This window comes from Scleropages formosus, chromosome 21 (assembly GCF_900964775.1).
Source record: "Scleropages formosus chromosome 21, fSclFor1.1, whole genome shotgun sequence".
Classification (NCBI taxonomy): Eukaryota; Metazoa; Chordata; class Actinopteri; order Osteoglossiformes; family Osteoglossidae; genus Scleropages; species Scleropages formosus.
The window spans coordinates 22,227,018-22,245,072 of record NC_041826.1 but is presented as its reverse complement, the minus strand read 5'-3'; the positions used below and the strand labels follow the sequence as shown (position 1 = coordinate 22,245,072).

The 18,055-nt window shown below is 46.3% G+C and overlaps 1 protein-coding gene across 3 annotated transcripts in view; it reads right to left on the bottom strand.

Annotated features, from left to right (window-relative positions):
* Positions 1-18,055, bottom strand: part of LOC108920823 (phospholipid-transporting ATPase IA) — an 82,248-nt gene that overhangs the window by 14,169 nt on the left and 50,024 nt on the right. For all 3 annotated transcript variants that reach the window (XM_029247388.1, XM_029247390.1, XM_029247387.1), the window contains 6 exons: positions 13,424-13,596; positions 11,937-12,120; positions 9,445-9,555; positions 2,472-2,546; positions 1,674-1,796; positions 1,115-1,193 (listed from right to left, as the gene is read on the bottom strand). In XM_029247388.1, the coding sequence (XP_029103221.1) occupies positions 1,115-1,193; positions 1,674-1,796; positions 2,472-2,546; positions 9,445-9,555; positions 11,937-12,120; positions 13,424-13,596 (745 nt within the window). The remainder of the gene's footprint in view (positions 1-1,114; positions 1,194-1,673; positions 1,797-2,471; positions 2,547-9,444; positions 9,556-11,936; positions 12,121-13,423; positions 13,597-18,055) is intronic.

Sequence of the window (18,055 nt, the reverse complement as noted above, 5' to 3'; positions counted from 1 at the left end):
CTACTTACACTGGGTCACTCATCCATACATCAGTGGAACACACACACACACACACACACACACACACACACACACACACACACACACATTCTCTCTCTCTCTCTCTCTCTCTCTGTGTGTGTGTCACTCACACACTATGGGGAACCTGAACAGCATGTCTTTGGAGTGTGGGAGGAAACCAGAGCACTCAGCAGAAACCCACACAGTGAACATGCAAACTCCACCCAGACTGAGTGGAAATCAAACCCACCTCCTCTTGCACCACCCAGGTGCTGTGAGAGAGAACTACTTTCCTTTAAAGTGACTTACAAGGTAAAGATACTTATTATTTACAAAGCTGAGTAATTTTACTGGCACAATCAAGGGAAAACACCTTTCTTAAAGGCACTACGGCCGAAGGTGGCATTCAAACCGGCAACCTCTGGGTCCAAAGGCAGCAGCTGAAACCGTTACACTACACTACAAGCTACACTTACTCACGCTGCCATTCTGCTCCATAAAGCAGAACTTCCAGGGCCAGAAGCGGGGAGAAAATGCAGGTTTTACTGCTGGAACCCCTCTCTGAAGATGGACTGAAGGCCTGAAGCAGGTTTCACTGCCATAACCGGTGCCACGGTTGTGATTATGGTTCCAAAAATGAAAGTACGGTCATTTCTGCCACTATGTGAGTTTTCCGAATGCGAATTGGGTCGTACGCAATCCGTCACTCGGGGCACGATGTCACTCGAGCGTGGCGTAGAACGCTGTGCCAACGTGCTGCCCAGTAGAGCGCGTTAAGCGACACGTGTGCGTATTTGCTTGTGTGTCAGAACCCACGTGGACGGCGGGGCTTCGTTTTCTTCCGGACTTTTCCAAGAGCCTGCGATTGAGACCGGAACCTTCTGTTAAGGCTGACAAAGCAGAATGTGTTCGGCTCCCTCGGCATTACGGTAAATCTGTACGAGGTACGCGGCCCTTCTCCTCCCATCCCGTCGGATTCTCTTCCGGTCTCTCGTTCTGTGTACGAGGGCTTCTAAGGATGGTAGAGCAAACAAGCTTCCAGGACGATTAAGATCCTAACCGCTCCCTGAAACGGAGACGGAGACACACACTCCCGCTCGCACACCAGGCTTACCGTGCTGGAAGGCCTGCAGAGGGAACCAGAAGAGGATGACGGAGTGGAAGAGGCCGTTGAGACAATGAGCCCAGAACACCTGGCAGGATGGGAGGACAACAGGAGCAGTGAGACACACTCTTCCAGTCCCTGGAAGTGCCAGCATCGACACACCTTTGCTGCGCTGCGGACGTTGAGTAGGACTCGGCCACGACCCTGTGTATCGTACGAGTACACCCTCGACCCTAAGTGTGTGCGGTATGCATGTGCATCATTCTGGTTAATAAACTGTAATATTCTCACGACAGATAGAACAAACGCATTGGCTGCACTGGCTGCACTGGCTGCACTGGCTGCATTGGCTGCATTGGCTGACTGCATCCTAACGTCTAAAAGTCACAGGTTCGAGTCTCACCGCCTGCTGTAATACCCTCGAGCAAGGTACTTATCCTAAATTACTATATATATATGTGCCTGTACTAATGTAAGACTTGGAGTGTTTTCTCCTTCCTGAGAGGGGATGACAAAGGGAGACAGATATACGGTAAACACTGGAGTGTGTGAGGTTGGCCGTAGTCACCTTGGTGTTGAAGCCCAGGGCATTTTGGGAAGTCTTGTAGAGCTCAGGATACTTCAGCATGTTCTCCTTCCTGCAGCAGCGCTCAAATATCCCCAGTGTCAGCGGAGGGAGGGCGGTGAAGATCTATGCAAAGCAAACACATCCATAATACACAGCTTCACATCCGACCCCTGAAAGGTCCTACAACGCATGTACGGTAGCGGGAAAATATTTTATAGTCCATAAGGTTCTGCTGAGCTTTGCGTGCCACAGTAAAACAGTGTACAGAAGTACAGCTAAAACCATTATTGTAACGGAAGACGAGGGGTGTGCATGGGTTCAACATTCCCATGTGGTCACTCATCTGAAACTCCTCCGAAGTGACTTACAATTATCATCTAATTTATAGAGCTGGGTCATTTTACTAGAGTAGTCTCTCCAGTAAATGGTTAGAGCTGCTGCCTTTGCACCCAAAGGTAGAAGGTTTGAATCCCACCTCACCTTTGCGCCCTAAGGTTGCAGGTTTGAATCCCACCTGTGGGATTCAAACCTGCAACCTTAGGGTGCAAAGGCAGCAGCAGCTCTAACCATTATGCCACCAGCTGTATGGTAACAGGTCCCAACAGCCCAAGCTAAAGCAGTGTGTTCTGCGGGTCTCCGGGGTTAATGCAGGAAAACCAGTTTTGTTACCTCCATCACCTCTGCAGGACACAAAGTATGTTTGAGACACTGAAGTTATATAGTGCTGTTTGTGCCAGCAGAAGACTGCATTTTACCTGGTTGGATGCACGTGCGTGTCGGGGGGGTGGGGGCACTCACCACGTTGTACAGGCCGATGCACCAGCGTTCGAACAGGATCTGACCAGAGAAGCCGTTCACGAAGGCGAACCATATCTGGAAAGGGAGGGAAGTGGCGGGACATGAGGAGGGCTCAGTAAGTGAAGATAACATTCAGGACCTTGAAAAACACTCTTTAAAGTTACATTAATTCATTTCATTGACACCTTTCGCCAACTTGACCTAACAGCGTTACACTACTTACACCGATTTACCCATTCACACAGCTGGGTAAATACCCTGATCAAGGGTAGTACAGCAGGAGGTGGGATTCACAACACTGTCCGGCAGAGCCAGAGCTGGAACCTCTAACCACAGACCACTTGTTGTTTTGGGGGGATGAGGGACCTTCCAAAGTGCCACGAGCCTTACCATGGGCATGTTTAATGACCCCCACAGACTATGTAATTTGCTGTCTACTGCTGTATTCCTGGGGGGGTGTGGTGGTGCAGTGGTGCGGTGGGTTGGACCGGGTCTTGCTGTCTGGTGGGTCTGGGGTTTGAGTCCTGCTTGGGGTGCCTTGCGATGGATTAGTGTCCCGTCCTGGGTGTGTCCCCTCCCCCTCCGGCCTTGCGCCCTGTGTTGCCGGGTTAGGTTCTGGCTCACCGCGACCCCCGTATGGGGCAGACGGTGTGTGTGCGTGTGCTGTATTCCCTGCCTGCCTTCCTTGTACCTAATTTACACCTGTTTTTTATATATGTGTGTATATATAAATATATATACACACACACACATACACACGCAATAGGCAAGTAAGACATTATGGAGTCTATATATACACATATATACATATTTGTTTATCTGTGTATTTACTGATTCTATAATGTCTTATTTGCCTATTATGTATGTCGCATATTGCTATAACAATTTACTTCTGGGATTAATAGCTATTAATTCCATACTATATATACTATACTATACATACTATATACAGCTATATAAAGTACTCCATACTATTCATATACTTCATACTATCATGAAGCATTTCATATATATATATATATATATATATATATATTACTATACATAGTTTTTTTCTTTCATAATCAAGAATATATGGAATTGTTTTCCAGAAAAATAAGCTGAAAACAGAGTAAATGCAGCAAACAGTAGGAAACTCCACTGAATTGGCAAACAAAGACATACTATAATACACACACACACACACACACACACACACACACATTTTCAGAACCGCCTGTGCCATACGAGGTCGCGGGGAACCGGAGCCTACCCGGTAACACAGGGTGTAGGGCTGGAGGGGGAGGTGACGCACCCAGGACGGGACGCCAGTCCATCGCAAGGCACCCCAAGCGGGACTCGAACCCCCAGACCCACCGGAGAGCAGGACTGTGGTCCAACCCACTGCGCCACCGCGTCCCCCCATACTATAATAAATTAAAGAAAAAAAACAATAAAACAAGGAAAAATGTGAATCTCTGTGTATACAGTGCTGGGTCTGGTTAGCCACAAGCAGGGCTTTGGGCGCTTTGCGAGCCCTTGGAGTGCATTCAGTGGAGGTTCAGCATCTCCAAGAATCTTCCTAGAGGTTAAGAGCAGATCATTCATCAGACTAAGTGTCTGCTTTGACTGCCTCTGTGAAAGCTGACATAGTGTCTATGAGATTACTAGGTATCCAGTGCTGGTGTGTGTCTGTGTGCATCTGTGTGCATCTGTGTATCTGCCCTGTGATGGAATGGCGTCCTATTCACAGCCTGCCTCACACCCTATGCTTTCCAGGACAGAGTCTGGACCACAGTGACCCTGTACTGGACAAATAAAAATTATTGGTAAAGTTAAATGATGGGGGCGCGGTGGCGCAGTGGGTTGGACCGGGTTCTGCTCTCCAGGGGGTCTGGGGTTTGAGCCCTGCTTGGGGTGTCTTGCAATGGACTGGCGTCCCATCCTGGGTGTGTCCCCTCCCCCTCTGGCATTATGCCCTGTCTTGCTGGGTTAGGCTCTGGCTCCCCACGACCCTGTATGGGACAAGCAGTTCAGACAATGTGTGTGTGTGTGTGTGTGTGTGTGTAAAGTTAAATGGATGGATAATAAGTAGATAAGCAAATCATTTAAAAAATACTAAATGACAAGCACACAATCATTGCTGCGTGTGAATATACACCAACGCTGTCGTGCACAGACATGCATTCGGAAGCGGTGCATAGTGGGCCACGACACATTATAACCCACGTTATCGAAGCGGGGAACGTACAGGGGCCAGACGCATTGGGGAAAGTAGAAGAGCAGCTGGGAAGGACCAAAGGGTGCTTGGGGCTCAGTGTGCAGTGCTCGAGAGGGAGGGGTTCGCATCTTGCTCCGGTTCTGCTGCACAGTTCAACGCTCGCAGATCGATCACACTGTCAGATCTCAGCCAGCACGTTCTGTGGGAAAACTCCAGGCTCCGATGTGTGCGCAAAACTGAGTAATCGTAAACACTTCTTGTCATAACACATGAAATTATGTATCATGCAAAACAAATATGAACGCAACCTTCTTTTTTATGCAAACAGTTTATAAGCAAACTCCATATAAATACAGTTTTGAACTGTTAGTTTTATTCCAGTATCAAATTGGCTTTAATACTGGAAATTTCCAATTGCGAACAGCATGCACACGCCACAGTGACATTTACTGAGCAACAATGTTTACGTGGCACAATAAACCGTAACTAAAATACACAAAATGAGCCTGAGATTTTTTACCACGTGAAACGTAAGTCTCTTCTGCTGGCACGGATGTTTGGTTTACTTTACTGTATTCGATCAAAAAACCAGCTGGAGGTCATCCAGGAGGTGAAAAGTTCAGTAACATCAACTCTGGCTCTTGATATATGTCGCAGGGAACACCCCGCACGCAAAGCCATTATCAATCCATTTACAGTGGACAAAAATAGTGTAAATCTTCCTAATTCAGGCATATGAGAACTACGAACAATATTGCAGTGATACTTGTATCATATCTAAACTTTTCTTTTCTTTCAACATGTACATAAAGATGTTTTAGGGTTTTCATTTTGGATTTTTTGGAGCTCAATACAACTGCACCCCAGGCATTAATGTGGGCAGTGAGTTTAATCACATTTGTAATGAAAAGCAGTGATTTGTGTTGTTGCTGTAATGCAAAGAAGAGATGAGAGATCCTTCTTGGAGCTCGTTCTTGAAGCAAGATCCAACTAAATGCATCCCAAGTTTGACAAATTTTTTAATCTGAAATTTCAGTATAATGGATTTTGGTTTTTGATAGCCAATTTTTGATTTCTGTAGTGAAACAGTCTAACAACAAAATTTATCCAAAGCAAGTACAAAATAATTTGGATATTATGCATCATGTGAGTGAAGCTGAAGTGCAGCAATGTACTGTAGTTGGCGTTAGTGTACCATCATCAGTTTCCTGTCGGTCTCCTGTTTCATATTTGCTTTGTTTCCACGCGTTTCAGTTTGCAGTTTCAGTTCAAGAATGACTGCCAAGGCTCCTCCCTCCTCCACCCACCACCATTAAGTGTTTAATAGTCATGAAGTGTTTTACGTGAAAGTGAAATCTTGGGTTGACATTTATATAGTTGTTCTACAGTGTTTTATCAATATTTGGGGAAATTAGTTTGGAGCTCTTGGATGAACTGGGAATGCAAAATAATGGGGAAAATTGGCTGTAGAGTAATAAGCATCATTTTCAGGAATGGATTAATTTAGTCAGTCAAGGGATTGCTTTACTGGTTTATCCAAGTACTTGAACTGCTAGATAGTTTCTCCCATCCATTCTCCTTAGCCACCTGACTCCTCTGAATTCACTAACTTTGAAACCCCTCAATGTGACAAAAAAGTTGCAGGTCCAAGGTCAAAAGAGAGGCTTTGCAGTAGTTCAAAGTACACACACACTGGCCGAAACCACTTGTCCCAAGCAGGGTCGCAGCGGACCGGAGCCTGACCCGGCAACACAGGGCACAATCCTGGAGGGGGAGGGAAAACAACCAGGATGGGACGCCACTCCATCGCAAGGCACCCCAAGCAGGACTTGAACCCCAGACCCACCGGAGAGCAGGACCCGGTGAAACCTGCTGTGCCACATTGTAAGACCCGAGAACATTTTAAAATACATGTTCCCCTTGCTTCATGGGTCTAATTTGTGCTGTGAAATCATGGAATTATGTGAGAAACTGGAGCACATTACACGTTACACTGGCTGGAGTAGCCTTGCACACTGTACATGCATGGTACAACTCCAGTTAAAAAAGGAAAAAAAAAAACAGCTGCATAAAGTGGTCGAACGCTACGGTTCCATTAGGATAAAAAGCGAGTGACACAACAAGAATCCTACCGGCACTGGCTGTCAGTGTCTTCGTGAGAACACAATAACAATGCACAGATTACGTTGCAAAGTGACACGGACGCGCTTCCTCGGCTCGGTTCACGTGCTCGCTTTGACAACGCAACTATCAGGATTAGTTTCGCAAGAAAACCGAAGTCATCACTAGATTAAAAATTCAAGGGCGCAAAATAATACCGGAAAAAGTGTTTTTGATCGTATCAAAACAAACACGGCGGTACAGGGGAGGAAAACTCTGCCTAAACAACCCGTGTAATGCGGAAAAATGTGTTTTTCTCCTGGATGCAAAAGCAGCAGGGCACCATGGATGGCTCCAACATCTGCAAAGTCTATATTTCCTCAGGCTGCGCGTATAAAGAGAGGAGCAGCTGGCCGTAGTAATTACTTTAACAATGCTGGCACTGGTCCGTGGAGCAGGAACTCCGGAGGGGTGGGTTACTGCTGATTTACAGCTGGACGCACAGCTGGAGAATGCAGTGGAGCACAGAGAGAAGAATCCAGTGACCAAAGCGAAATAACCGAAGCGCAAGGAGCGGAGTAAGACCAAGGCCAGAGCGTTTTCAGCGGTAAACATGATGAAAGGGAAGCAAATGGCAATGCAAAGCAGACATAAACAAAAAAAAAAAAAAAAAAAAGAGGAAAAAGTGGACCGAAGAAATATTTTTTCATACCAGTGGAAGGATCCCAAAACTGGCTTTTCATTACTTTCCCACCGTTTCCCCAATAGCTGCTACTAAGAGCACTGTCACCCACCCACAGCGGGAGCTTTGGGAACGTCTTTTGGGTTTTAAAGGACAAATAAACCACTAAAGTGTGGAAAAAAGCCCAGAACAGTAGTACAAAAGTGAATGCAATTTCTAATTTTAAAAAAAAAAAAAAAAAAAAAAAAATGAATTTTCGTGTTCAGCGTTAGGTTGCTTTTATGTTCGGTACCCAGATGTTTGACCGGGCGCCAAGCAGTGACATTCCCAGGCTTTGTGCGTGAGTCTCTCTGCCTTAAAATATAGACTTTATATAGATTTCAAAACACGGATTTTTAATTCTGCATCTTAGCTTTGAGGTGCAGCTGAGATGTGGACAAAGTGACAAGTCGTGACCCGTTGGAGAGATGGGAACAGTTCAGGGTTTCGTGCTGAGCGTTTTCTCTCATTCGTTATGTCACTCGGCGGTAAGAACAGTTCTTGGAATAAAAACAAGTAACTTAAGTCCACTTTTATGTTTTTAGGTATACTTTTTTGTTTCCAACACAAGCTTTAGACTATGACAGTTCATTACTAAAAATTATACTAAAACTTAAGATATTTGAATGAAGAGATGATCATTTGTGATATTTTAAATGTTATCTGGTTCATGAATTTCCATGTCAACGTTACTTTATTGCAATGCCTGCACTATTAGCAAAAAATAATAAATACAGGCTTCCCCTGCATAATTAATTATATTAATTTAAATGAGAACCAAAATTCATTCTTTATCCACAAAAGATTATAGTTAACTATGCAAACATTTCCCCCCAGAGCTTTAAATCATGGAGAAAATCCAATTCAGAATCTAGCCGTTTTATTTCATTTTTAGCCGTTTCGTATATTTTTATCCCGCTGATATTTATTGTAAATTGCTTTAGAGTTTGAAATGCCTGTCTTTTATACCTTTTACAAAGCTGCTACCCAAAAAAAGATTTAGAAAAATAAAGATATAAATATACATATATATTTTTATAATATGATATTGAGATGAGAAAATCAGGTAAATCTCATAATATAATTATTGTTGTCACTTGCATCCCCTCTCCGTCGAGCTATCTGTACAGTAGAATTTGCGATAAATGAATAGTAGAGTCCCTTGAGTCACTTTTAATGATATTGCACTTCAAGAGAATTCTAATTATTTTATCACTTTGATTCTTAAACTGAAAAGCGTGTATTTCTTTGCCTTTAAAAATGTTTTCTCATTTTCTTACCTTTATTTATGAAACAGACACTTTTGTCCAAAGCGACTCCCAATGAACTCTATGTAGTGTTACAAGGCCGCACACCTTATTCACTGTGGTGACTTACACTGCTAGATACATTACTTACACTGGGTCACTCATCCATACAACAGTGGAACACACACACTCTCTGGGTGAACCTGCATAGCATGTCTTTTGACTGTGGGAGGAAACCAGAGCACCCAGAGGAAACTCACACAGACACAGGGAGAACATGCAAACTTCATACAGACTTGAGTAGGGATCAAACCCAGAACCTCTCGCACCACGCAGGCACTGTGAGACAGCAGCTGTATTCACCGTGCCACCCGAATCCATTACACTTACACCTGAAAAATGTAACAATTCTTAAATTGTTTTTTAAATTAAAGGCTCATTATTATAAGTGACATGGAGTGGGAGAGCAGTAGGCAGAAGAGCTCCAGAGAGTAGGTCAGCTCAGCATTGGGACCTGTCTAGGAAGTACACAGCTACAGTGGATTCCCTTGTTAAGCGACCTGTTACGAGGCCTCAGGGAGGCGGCAAGAGTTAACCGGATGCCGAAAGACCTGCAGCAGCATCAGTGATGGACGGTAAAGCTAAAGGTTGTTACACTGAAGATCTGATTTGTGACAGATCATACTTTTCCAGCCCTGGCCCCACCTCAATAATGTAGAGCACAATGTTCTTGTAGAAGCAGTAGAGGATGCACTTGGCCACTCGGTTGTAGTTCCAAGCCCCATGGACCAGAAGGAGGTTCTTCAGGTACTTGAACTGCAGAGCAGGAAGACATGATGGAGAAGAAGAGAGAGGCAGGAGTTAGTAAGTCAGAGATGGCAGCACAACATACCGGAGGAGAAACCGGTGGTTCTAAGCAGTAAATTCCACTGCAGATCTTTCCACTTTCCGGCTTCCAGGGATGGACTTGGAAGGATTAAAGAAGACATTGCTTGCGTTTTTGCATCAAGCACTTTCCCTCATACCGTCATGGAATTTTAGCAGCTGTTGCTGCTGGGAATGTCAGCAAAAGCAACAGAACGAAGAGTTTTTATTCTTTTTGGGGGTGGTAGAGGCAGGCGTTAATTATCGTACTGATGCCAGTTAATTATTTTGCTAATGCTAAATGAAATGAGTGTTCATCATGAAACATTCTAGCCTTTTCTGCACTTTACCCCACTGAAGGTGGGCGGTACGGACCCTGCAGCTCCGGACATGTCCAACACCTATTTAAAGACTCCACATCACTGTGCATAAACGCAGCCACTGGTTACCACGTTCCATACGGTGCGCAAAGCTTATTCTCGTGTTCGGCTGTTCAGCCGATTCACGAAGTCCCAACGTTACTAATGGGAAAAATTCACACGGCACCGGGAAGGCAGGTTTGGACTTCAAAGTGAACTTTTAAGATTACATTACATTTACATTTATTCATGTAGCCGAGGATTTTTCCCCCCCCCAAAGGGACTTGCAATGGTAATCGACCTACAGTTATTTACCCTTCTATACAGCTGGGTCATTTTACTGGAGCAATTTAGGGTAAGTGCCTTGCTCAAGGGTACTACAGCTGGAGGTGAGATTCAAAACCTGCGATCTTTGGTTGGCTCCAAAGGCAGCTGCTGTAACCACTAAGCTACCAGCTGTCCCCCATTAAGTTAATGCAATTATAGGGTTAGGGTTAAGGAGAACATGACCAGGCATCTCTGCTCCTGGCTGACTCTTGGGGAGTTCTAGCATGGGCTATAATGGATGGAAGGCCAAGCAGCGGTTCTGGTTCACCCAGACGCAGGTCCGAGGGCTCCGGAGACGCCGGAATCCTGCTTTGCCAGTGAGATGCAGAAGAAGTGGGTGCTTTTCTTCCAGGAGCGAGGAGATTGCTCCCAGTTACCAGCAGATCACAAAAAATGGTAGGCTTTCTGAGAAAGTGCCCAAGCGGTGCAGCAGCCCTGGTCTGGGGGGCACCGATGCCCCTCAAGTGGGATGGGAACTCGCACTATGCAAAAACATGCACCGGAACATAGTGCTACAGCCAAAGTGGGCAAGAACAGTGTCACGCCCACTTTAGATGCTTCGCTGACAGCGTCTCCACTGAGAAGACTGTAGGGAATGGACTCTGAAATTACTGGGAGAATCCATATGTTTCTAGAGATTATTATCAAGAGGAAAGCTTGAATGGAGTAGTAGGGCAAGTACTGCTGAGATGAATTCATAGCAGCCATTTGTATAGTTTTCATGGTAAAGGAGGGTATGGTTTACCAGATCCGTCTTTGCTGTGCAAACACACGCTCTGAGCTGGATTCAAAGCTCTGGCCGAATGAGCAGCTCAAGAGCCACTGTGTTGCAAGCTTTGATAAACCTGCAAAATATCAACGCAACTCTTGCAGAAGCATTTTTCTATATTAAATAATGTTGAGCGTCCCAACTTAGCGTTGACTATTCCACTAAATCGCTCTTTTAAAAGCATCGCCCAAATAAAGGACTTTCACCATTTTGAGGAGAAAAAAGCTTGGTTCGTACGGTGCGCTGCACAGAAATGTGTATTTCTTCCATTTATTCATTTAGCTGATGCTTTTCTCCAAAGCAATTATTATAGTCACAAGCTTAGAATTCTTTACCCATTCATACAGCAGGGTAGTTTTACCGGACCAATTTAGGGTAAGTACCTAAGCACGGAGGTTCTCGGTTCTGGCTCCGTTGTGGTGGAACGACCTCCCCCTCTCCCTCAGAACTGCTGAATCTCTGTCCATCTTTGAAAAAGGGTCTTAAAACTCACCTCTTAAGTTCATGTAAGGTGTAACTGTTCATACTATACTGTAACTTTAAGATGATGCCTGGATAAACCTTTAAATTACTGTAATGTAACGTAAATGTTTATATCTGTCAAAAAAAAAAATAGAAGGAAGGTGATCAGGAATCGTGGATATTCTGATAAAGTTTTAAGCATCTGATAAGTAAATAAATTCAAAGGGTGCTACAGCCAGAGGTGGGGACCAAACCCATGGTATTTGGCTCCAAAGGCAGTAGAGCCAACCACTACGCTACTAGTTGTCCCTACATCCTCATTTCCTACCCTTTCCTGGGACATCAGGACACGAGGAGCACTGCTCACTGCTCAGCTTGGGAAGGTCCTGCTACCTCTCCAGAGATGCTTCGCTCACCTGCGCAATGGAGTAGTCGGAGGAGTTGGCTGCTTGCAAACCCTCGTTCCCAGAGATCCCAACGCCAACGTGGGCCGTCTGGATCATTCCCACGTCATTGGCACCATCGCCGATGGCCAGCGTGATCACCCGAACCTGTTTCTTCACCATTTCCACCACCTCGGACTTCTGAAGGGGGGAGACCCTGTTCGGGACAGAAGGCGGTTCGCTCGCGTCTCCAACGGGGAGGCTGGGCTTACTTTGCGGTCGATGGCTGCGCAGCTGCGAGCAGTGACCACGAACGCTTTAAAGCGCAGCACCATTTGCTTGTTCTGCCGCAACCCAGCGGGGAACAAGCTGTACACACCCTCCGGAGTTCTGTCCTGTAAACATGGAGCAGCATTTCGCCCACGGAACATGTCTTTAAAGACACGGTCATTTTCCTGCAGAATAAACAAAGAGAGTCTTTGCCCAAGGAGATGATGGCCCTTGAACTCAACTGGAACTAGATTGTGACCAAGAGCGTTACTGAAATATGACTGCACCCTTCGCTCACAAATTAGGATCGAGTGCAATGAAAACCATAATACGGGTGGTCCCTGATTTACGATTACGTCGGGGCTACGTTCGGCAAAACCCGTCCCAAGCCAAAAATATCGTAATTCCGAAATGCATTTAATACACCTAATACACACCTCTGCGTGACAGAGCGGGAGATGCAGATCGCTGCCCAGCATCGCGAGAGAGTAAAAAAAAAAATCCAAATTCAAAATCTGAAGTACGGTTTCTACCAAATGTCTATCGCCAGCTCACCATGGAAAAGTCGAAAAAAGCGCAAGCGGAACCATCGCAAGTCGGGGACCACCTGTAATGGCTTATGAAAATACATACTTTTATTTTTACGCAACGGACTTGATATTCAGCGGTACAACAGCAGTTTTACCTGCTTAAGTGCTCATTTTGCTTCCACAACAGGTATTTCATCCACTTCCTACTATGCTTTTTTTACCGCAAAGCATGTGGACACCGCTTCTTCCATAATAAAGCCAACTGTATATTACTGTATATACTGTACTCTTACCCCTCGTCATGCGGTCCTCACGTGTTCCCGAAAACAGACCGAATATTATAAAAGTGGGCAATGAAGTTACTAATTCCTTCATTTTTTATGGGGGGAAAAAAATCCCCATTCTTTCCAAACTCATCCCAAATTCACCCCAAAATCACCTTCATTTATGCCTCATATCATAAGGAAGAAGTCGTGTGGCACAAAAAGACACCTGTGGGCCTTGATCACGATGGAGCAGAACGATGAGGTGGGATGAGAAGATGCTGGAAGTGCTGCTGGCAGCCAAGGCGGCTAGAAGCCCACGTGAAGACCGTCTCTCAAACTGACATCCCGGACTAATGACCGATCATCGTGACCGGGCACGACCTCAGACCTTCCTGTCTCTCCGCTAATTTTCACCACGGTACGAAAGAGAATGGTACGAGGCTCGGGAGGTTACCTGCAGCAGATGACGGCCTTGCAGGACAGCGCCAGGTCCAGAAAGTACTGCCGCACTCCAAAGGTGAGCGCGTACTTGAGCGTCTTGCCGTCAATGATGAGGGCAAAGTCGTTGTCCTTGTAGAGGGCGTCTCCCAGCATGCCGCAGTGGCGGCTCAGGGTCTCCCTTGTGCCCTGAGGACAGAAGCTGAGGTATTTATGTGGTTCGAAGGGTCCCATCATGACACGCGAACACGGTCGAGGACATTTCACGTGAGAATGGAATGCGGTTACATTTATTTGCACGGGTTTCACTCCAGTTCTCATGCAGGAGAATTCCATTGGATCTTTTGAAAAGTGCTTTTCACATGTTTTACATCCTTTTTCTAAGCAAATTGGAAAGCGAACGTAAATGGGGCGGCACAGCGAGTAGCAATTCTGTTTCCCAGAGCCTGGGTGGTGCGAGAGGACGTGGGTTCGATCCCCGCTCAGTCTGCGTGGAGTTTGTATGTTTTCCCCGTGTCTGCATGGGTTTCCTCTGGGTGCTCTGGTTTCCTCCCACACTCCAAATACATGCTCTTCAGGTTCATGCGTAGTGTGTAAATAAATGTAACAGCTGGGTGGATGCTGGTCTGCTGGATTCTTGCCGGAGCCATGTAGCGTGTGTGTTATAAGAGTGTATTAGCAGAATTGTTTACGGAACTATTCGCTTTGACGGAAGACATCTCTGCTCCCACGAGGACGTCTTCAAAATATCTGGCGTGCGTTTCCCAGAGCAAGCGCTCACGTTGCGGCTCTTGCCAGCAGGTTGTCAGCGTTCACCTAGCGCCATATGAAAGTTCGCGCTCCCAATTTTCCTTCGGCGAGAGACACCGATGATTAAAAATCTGCCCCGTCAAAAGGAGCGGTGGACGTGTTCCAGATCTCCAGTCGAGCGCTTTCAGCTGCTGCTTTGCTTTTCGACAGCAAGGGAAAAGGATTATACAAAAACCAGATAGTGCGGTGCACTTGGATACCATCAAAGGGGTCCTGATGGAGAGTTTAAGCTACTCGAGAAAAGGAGCAGGGCTCATTATAATAAAGCCATTAGTCATTTTTAATATGTACTGTGTCAGTCATCGGGTTCAAAGCACTGTCGCATGAGACATGGCGATCTTGTAAAATATTGTGTTATGCGTTTAGTTATTTATTTATCAGACACTTTTCTCCAAAGCGACTTCCAATGAACTCTATGTAGTGTTACCAGCCCACACAACTTATTCACCATGGTGACTTACACTGCTAGATACACTACTTACACTGGGTCACTCACACACTATGGGTGAACCTGAACAGCATATCTTTGGAGTGTGGGAGGAAACCAGAGCACCCAGAGAGAACATGGAAATTCCACACAGACTGAGAGGGGATTGAACCCATGTCCTTCGCACCACCGAGGCGCTGCGAGGCAGCGGCTCCACTTGCCGACAGTGTGCCTCTGCACACCACCATCAACCAGCGATAGCTGAAGTGAAATGAATCTTTTCTACTTGGAAAAACGTCTAAAACATCCAAATGTGTTGGGGAGGTGTTATCCCATGATCTACAAAAACAAAGTCATCCCCCTCTCCACCCTGCTTCACCTTCGCCAACCTCACAGCATCACCTGGACCAGTGACAAAATGTTTGCATAAAACGCATCAAGCTTGATGTTCATCCAACAATCAAATATTTTCCAATATTTAAGACCCTCTTGGGAAAATGACACACTCCGTATACGAGCCGGAGAGTCGCGCCGTCACCTTCAGTCAACCATCGTGATGTTAACACACACACACACACACACTCAACCTCGGTGTTCAGGCATGGCAGCGACTAAAACAGATGAACACACCTCCGGGCAAAAAGATGGAACAGCTGAGGGTATAAACACAAGAACTTCTTTTTTTTTTTTTTAAGAAAACCAGCTCTTCTCCATATCGATTTCTTGGAGAACGGTGGGAAAACGGACTCACGAAAGCTCGGTTTTGGCCGGAATTCAACACGAAGGTGGAGCTGGAACGCAGGGCAGCGAGCGTCTCTGAGGGCAACTCGGACACACAGCTTGTGCCACCAGCTGATCCGCGGGCACGGCGGCCCTTCTCCCGTGACGCCCTGTCCCACTTGAGCCTTTCGGAGGGATGAAGGCACTAATTCCTCTAATGGACTCTCTCTTTGCTCTGGGAACCGCAGCTGGTGTGAAAAAGCCCAGGGGCCCGTCTGGTAACGGCTGGCCCCCACACGCTGTGAAAACACGGTAAAGCACCCCTTTGCAGCAGAGCCACTAATGAGTCCTAATGGCCTGGAAAAGCGAGCTCCTGCATACCGTTACCCACAGCCCAGCACCGCACCCCCCCCAAACCCCCCGAGCCTTGGCCTCATCTGTAGAACTTTCTGGAACCGAGTACAGTTCCACTAAACCAGGATTGGGTGAAGACGACCTTGGAGGCGTTTGTGTGGCGCGAGGAGGTTGAGGGGTCCAAGGCGACACGGGAGAGATGCGCAAGCGCGTGTGTCTATGATGGACAACATCTGGTGAGAAGTGAAATAAACCAGCTTTGTTAATCTCATTGCGCCTTGTTATTGAGAACTGCAAAAAACCTTGAATCGCAAGAAAGGATCAATTCCGAGAGAGTTAATAAAAGATGGATTGGCGGTCCTGTCCAGGGGGTACCTGCCTCGCACCCAGCAAAAAGAGGGATCTAGGGACGCTAGAGGGGCGGAAGGAATTGCGTTACAATGCAACCAGAACCGGGAGCGAGAGGGAAGGAGTAACAAAAAAGACGGAATGAAGAAGAATAAGCAGGCAGACCGTCCGCCTGGGTGAAGAGACCTCGGGTTGCCATGGCGATAACAACACACCTCAAATGAATCATAGCGCTGACAGGCTCGTCGACGCAGAGACACCGTTTCCACGCGGAGCTCATTTCAATTTCAAAGGCATTCTGGCTTTATGGGTCTGGCAACACGATGAGGCCCAAAAAAAAGGTAAAAACAATAAGGCTGAAAGCAGGAATGGTTTTTTCACTCTTGGGCTGCTGGGTTTTGTACTAATTAACCCCTAAACCTAACGGTGAGAGGGCTACAACTGCTAAGCAGAAAGACCGAAACCTTAATTGCGCGGTGCTGACCTTTCCCTGATCCGCTTCCCTGCTCTCCGCCATTCTTGTGTCAGATTTACATTTATTCACTTATTCACTCCAAAGCAATTTCCAATGAATTCTATCTAGTGTCATCAGCCCACACACCTTATTCACCGTGGTGACTTACACTGCAAGATACACTACTTACGCTGGGTCACTCATCCATACATCACTGGAACACACATTCTCTGTTCCTCACACGCTATGGGTGAACCTGAACAGCATGTCTTTGGATGGTGGGAGGAAACCAGAGCACTCAAAGACTTACACTGCTAGATAGACTACTTACAATGGGTCACTCATCCATACATCAGTGCAACACACACACTCTCTCTCTGTCACTCACACACTATGGGGGAACCCGAGCAGCATGTCTTTGGACTGTGGGAGGAAACCAGAGCACCCGGAGGAAACCCACGCAGACACAGGGAGAACATGCAAACTACACACAGACTGAGAGGGGATTGAACCCATGTCCTCTCGCACCACTGAGGTGCTGTGAGACAGCAGCGCTACTCACTGCGCCCTCCTACAGATAGATGTACATCTGTTCCTTTCTTTCTTTCCCCATTTGTTTCCCTACATATTTATACGTTTAATCAAGCCTTCTCACGGTATTTTTACGGTGCTGCTGTGACCGGGTGCACTGCCCCCCCCGGGAACCGTTGTGTTGTTTCTGAAACCATCGCCGGCGACTTTGAAGTGAGACCCAGCCGTAGGAAGGACTCGTGAGCGAAGGTTATCAATCAACCCGGCGATTTCCAGATCATTTCCTCGCAGGGGTTCCTTCCCACAGGTGTGTTTACACAGGTGTTTCCACAGGGGACTTCGGGATACAGGGCTATACTGTTATAGTGGAAACAGAGTGTTTCTCCAAGCCCCAATGAACTGTACCAAAATTAAAGTGCTCCTCCAGCACAGCCAGTTCCTCAGCGGGTTTCTGCAAACTTTTGGCCGGTTGCGGACCGACCTCCCCCTGTCACTCAGAGCTGCTGAATCTCTGTCCACATTTAAAAAGGGTCTTAAAACTCACCTCCTCCAGACTCACTTTGCCCATCATCTCTCCTAAGTTCATGTAAGGTGTAACTGTTCATACTCTGTAACTTTAAGATGATGCCCGGATAAACCTTTACACAGCTACTCATGTAACGCAATGTAAATGTTCATATGTATCTCAAAAAAATAAAATTACTAGGAAGGTGATCAGGAATCGCGGATTTTGGGACAAAGTTTTATGCAGCTACTCGTGTGATGAACGTCGGTTCATATGGTGGAAAGAAACAAAATAACTGCACTTAAGAATCACACGTCTGCATCTATGTTTCTCTTCCTGCTCATGTAATGAACTTATTGTATTTTCTATGGGACGTACGTCGCTTTGAAGAAAAGCGTCTGATAAATGAGTGCATGTACATGTAATGTAATGCTAACTGAGGCCCGCTTGAGAGTTCGTGATGAACCCGAACGAACATCTTCCGGGCTGCTCAAGCTTC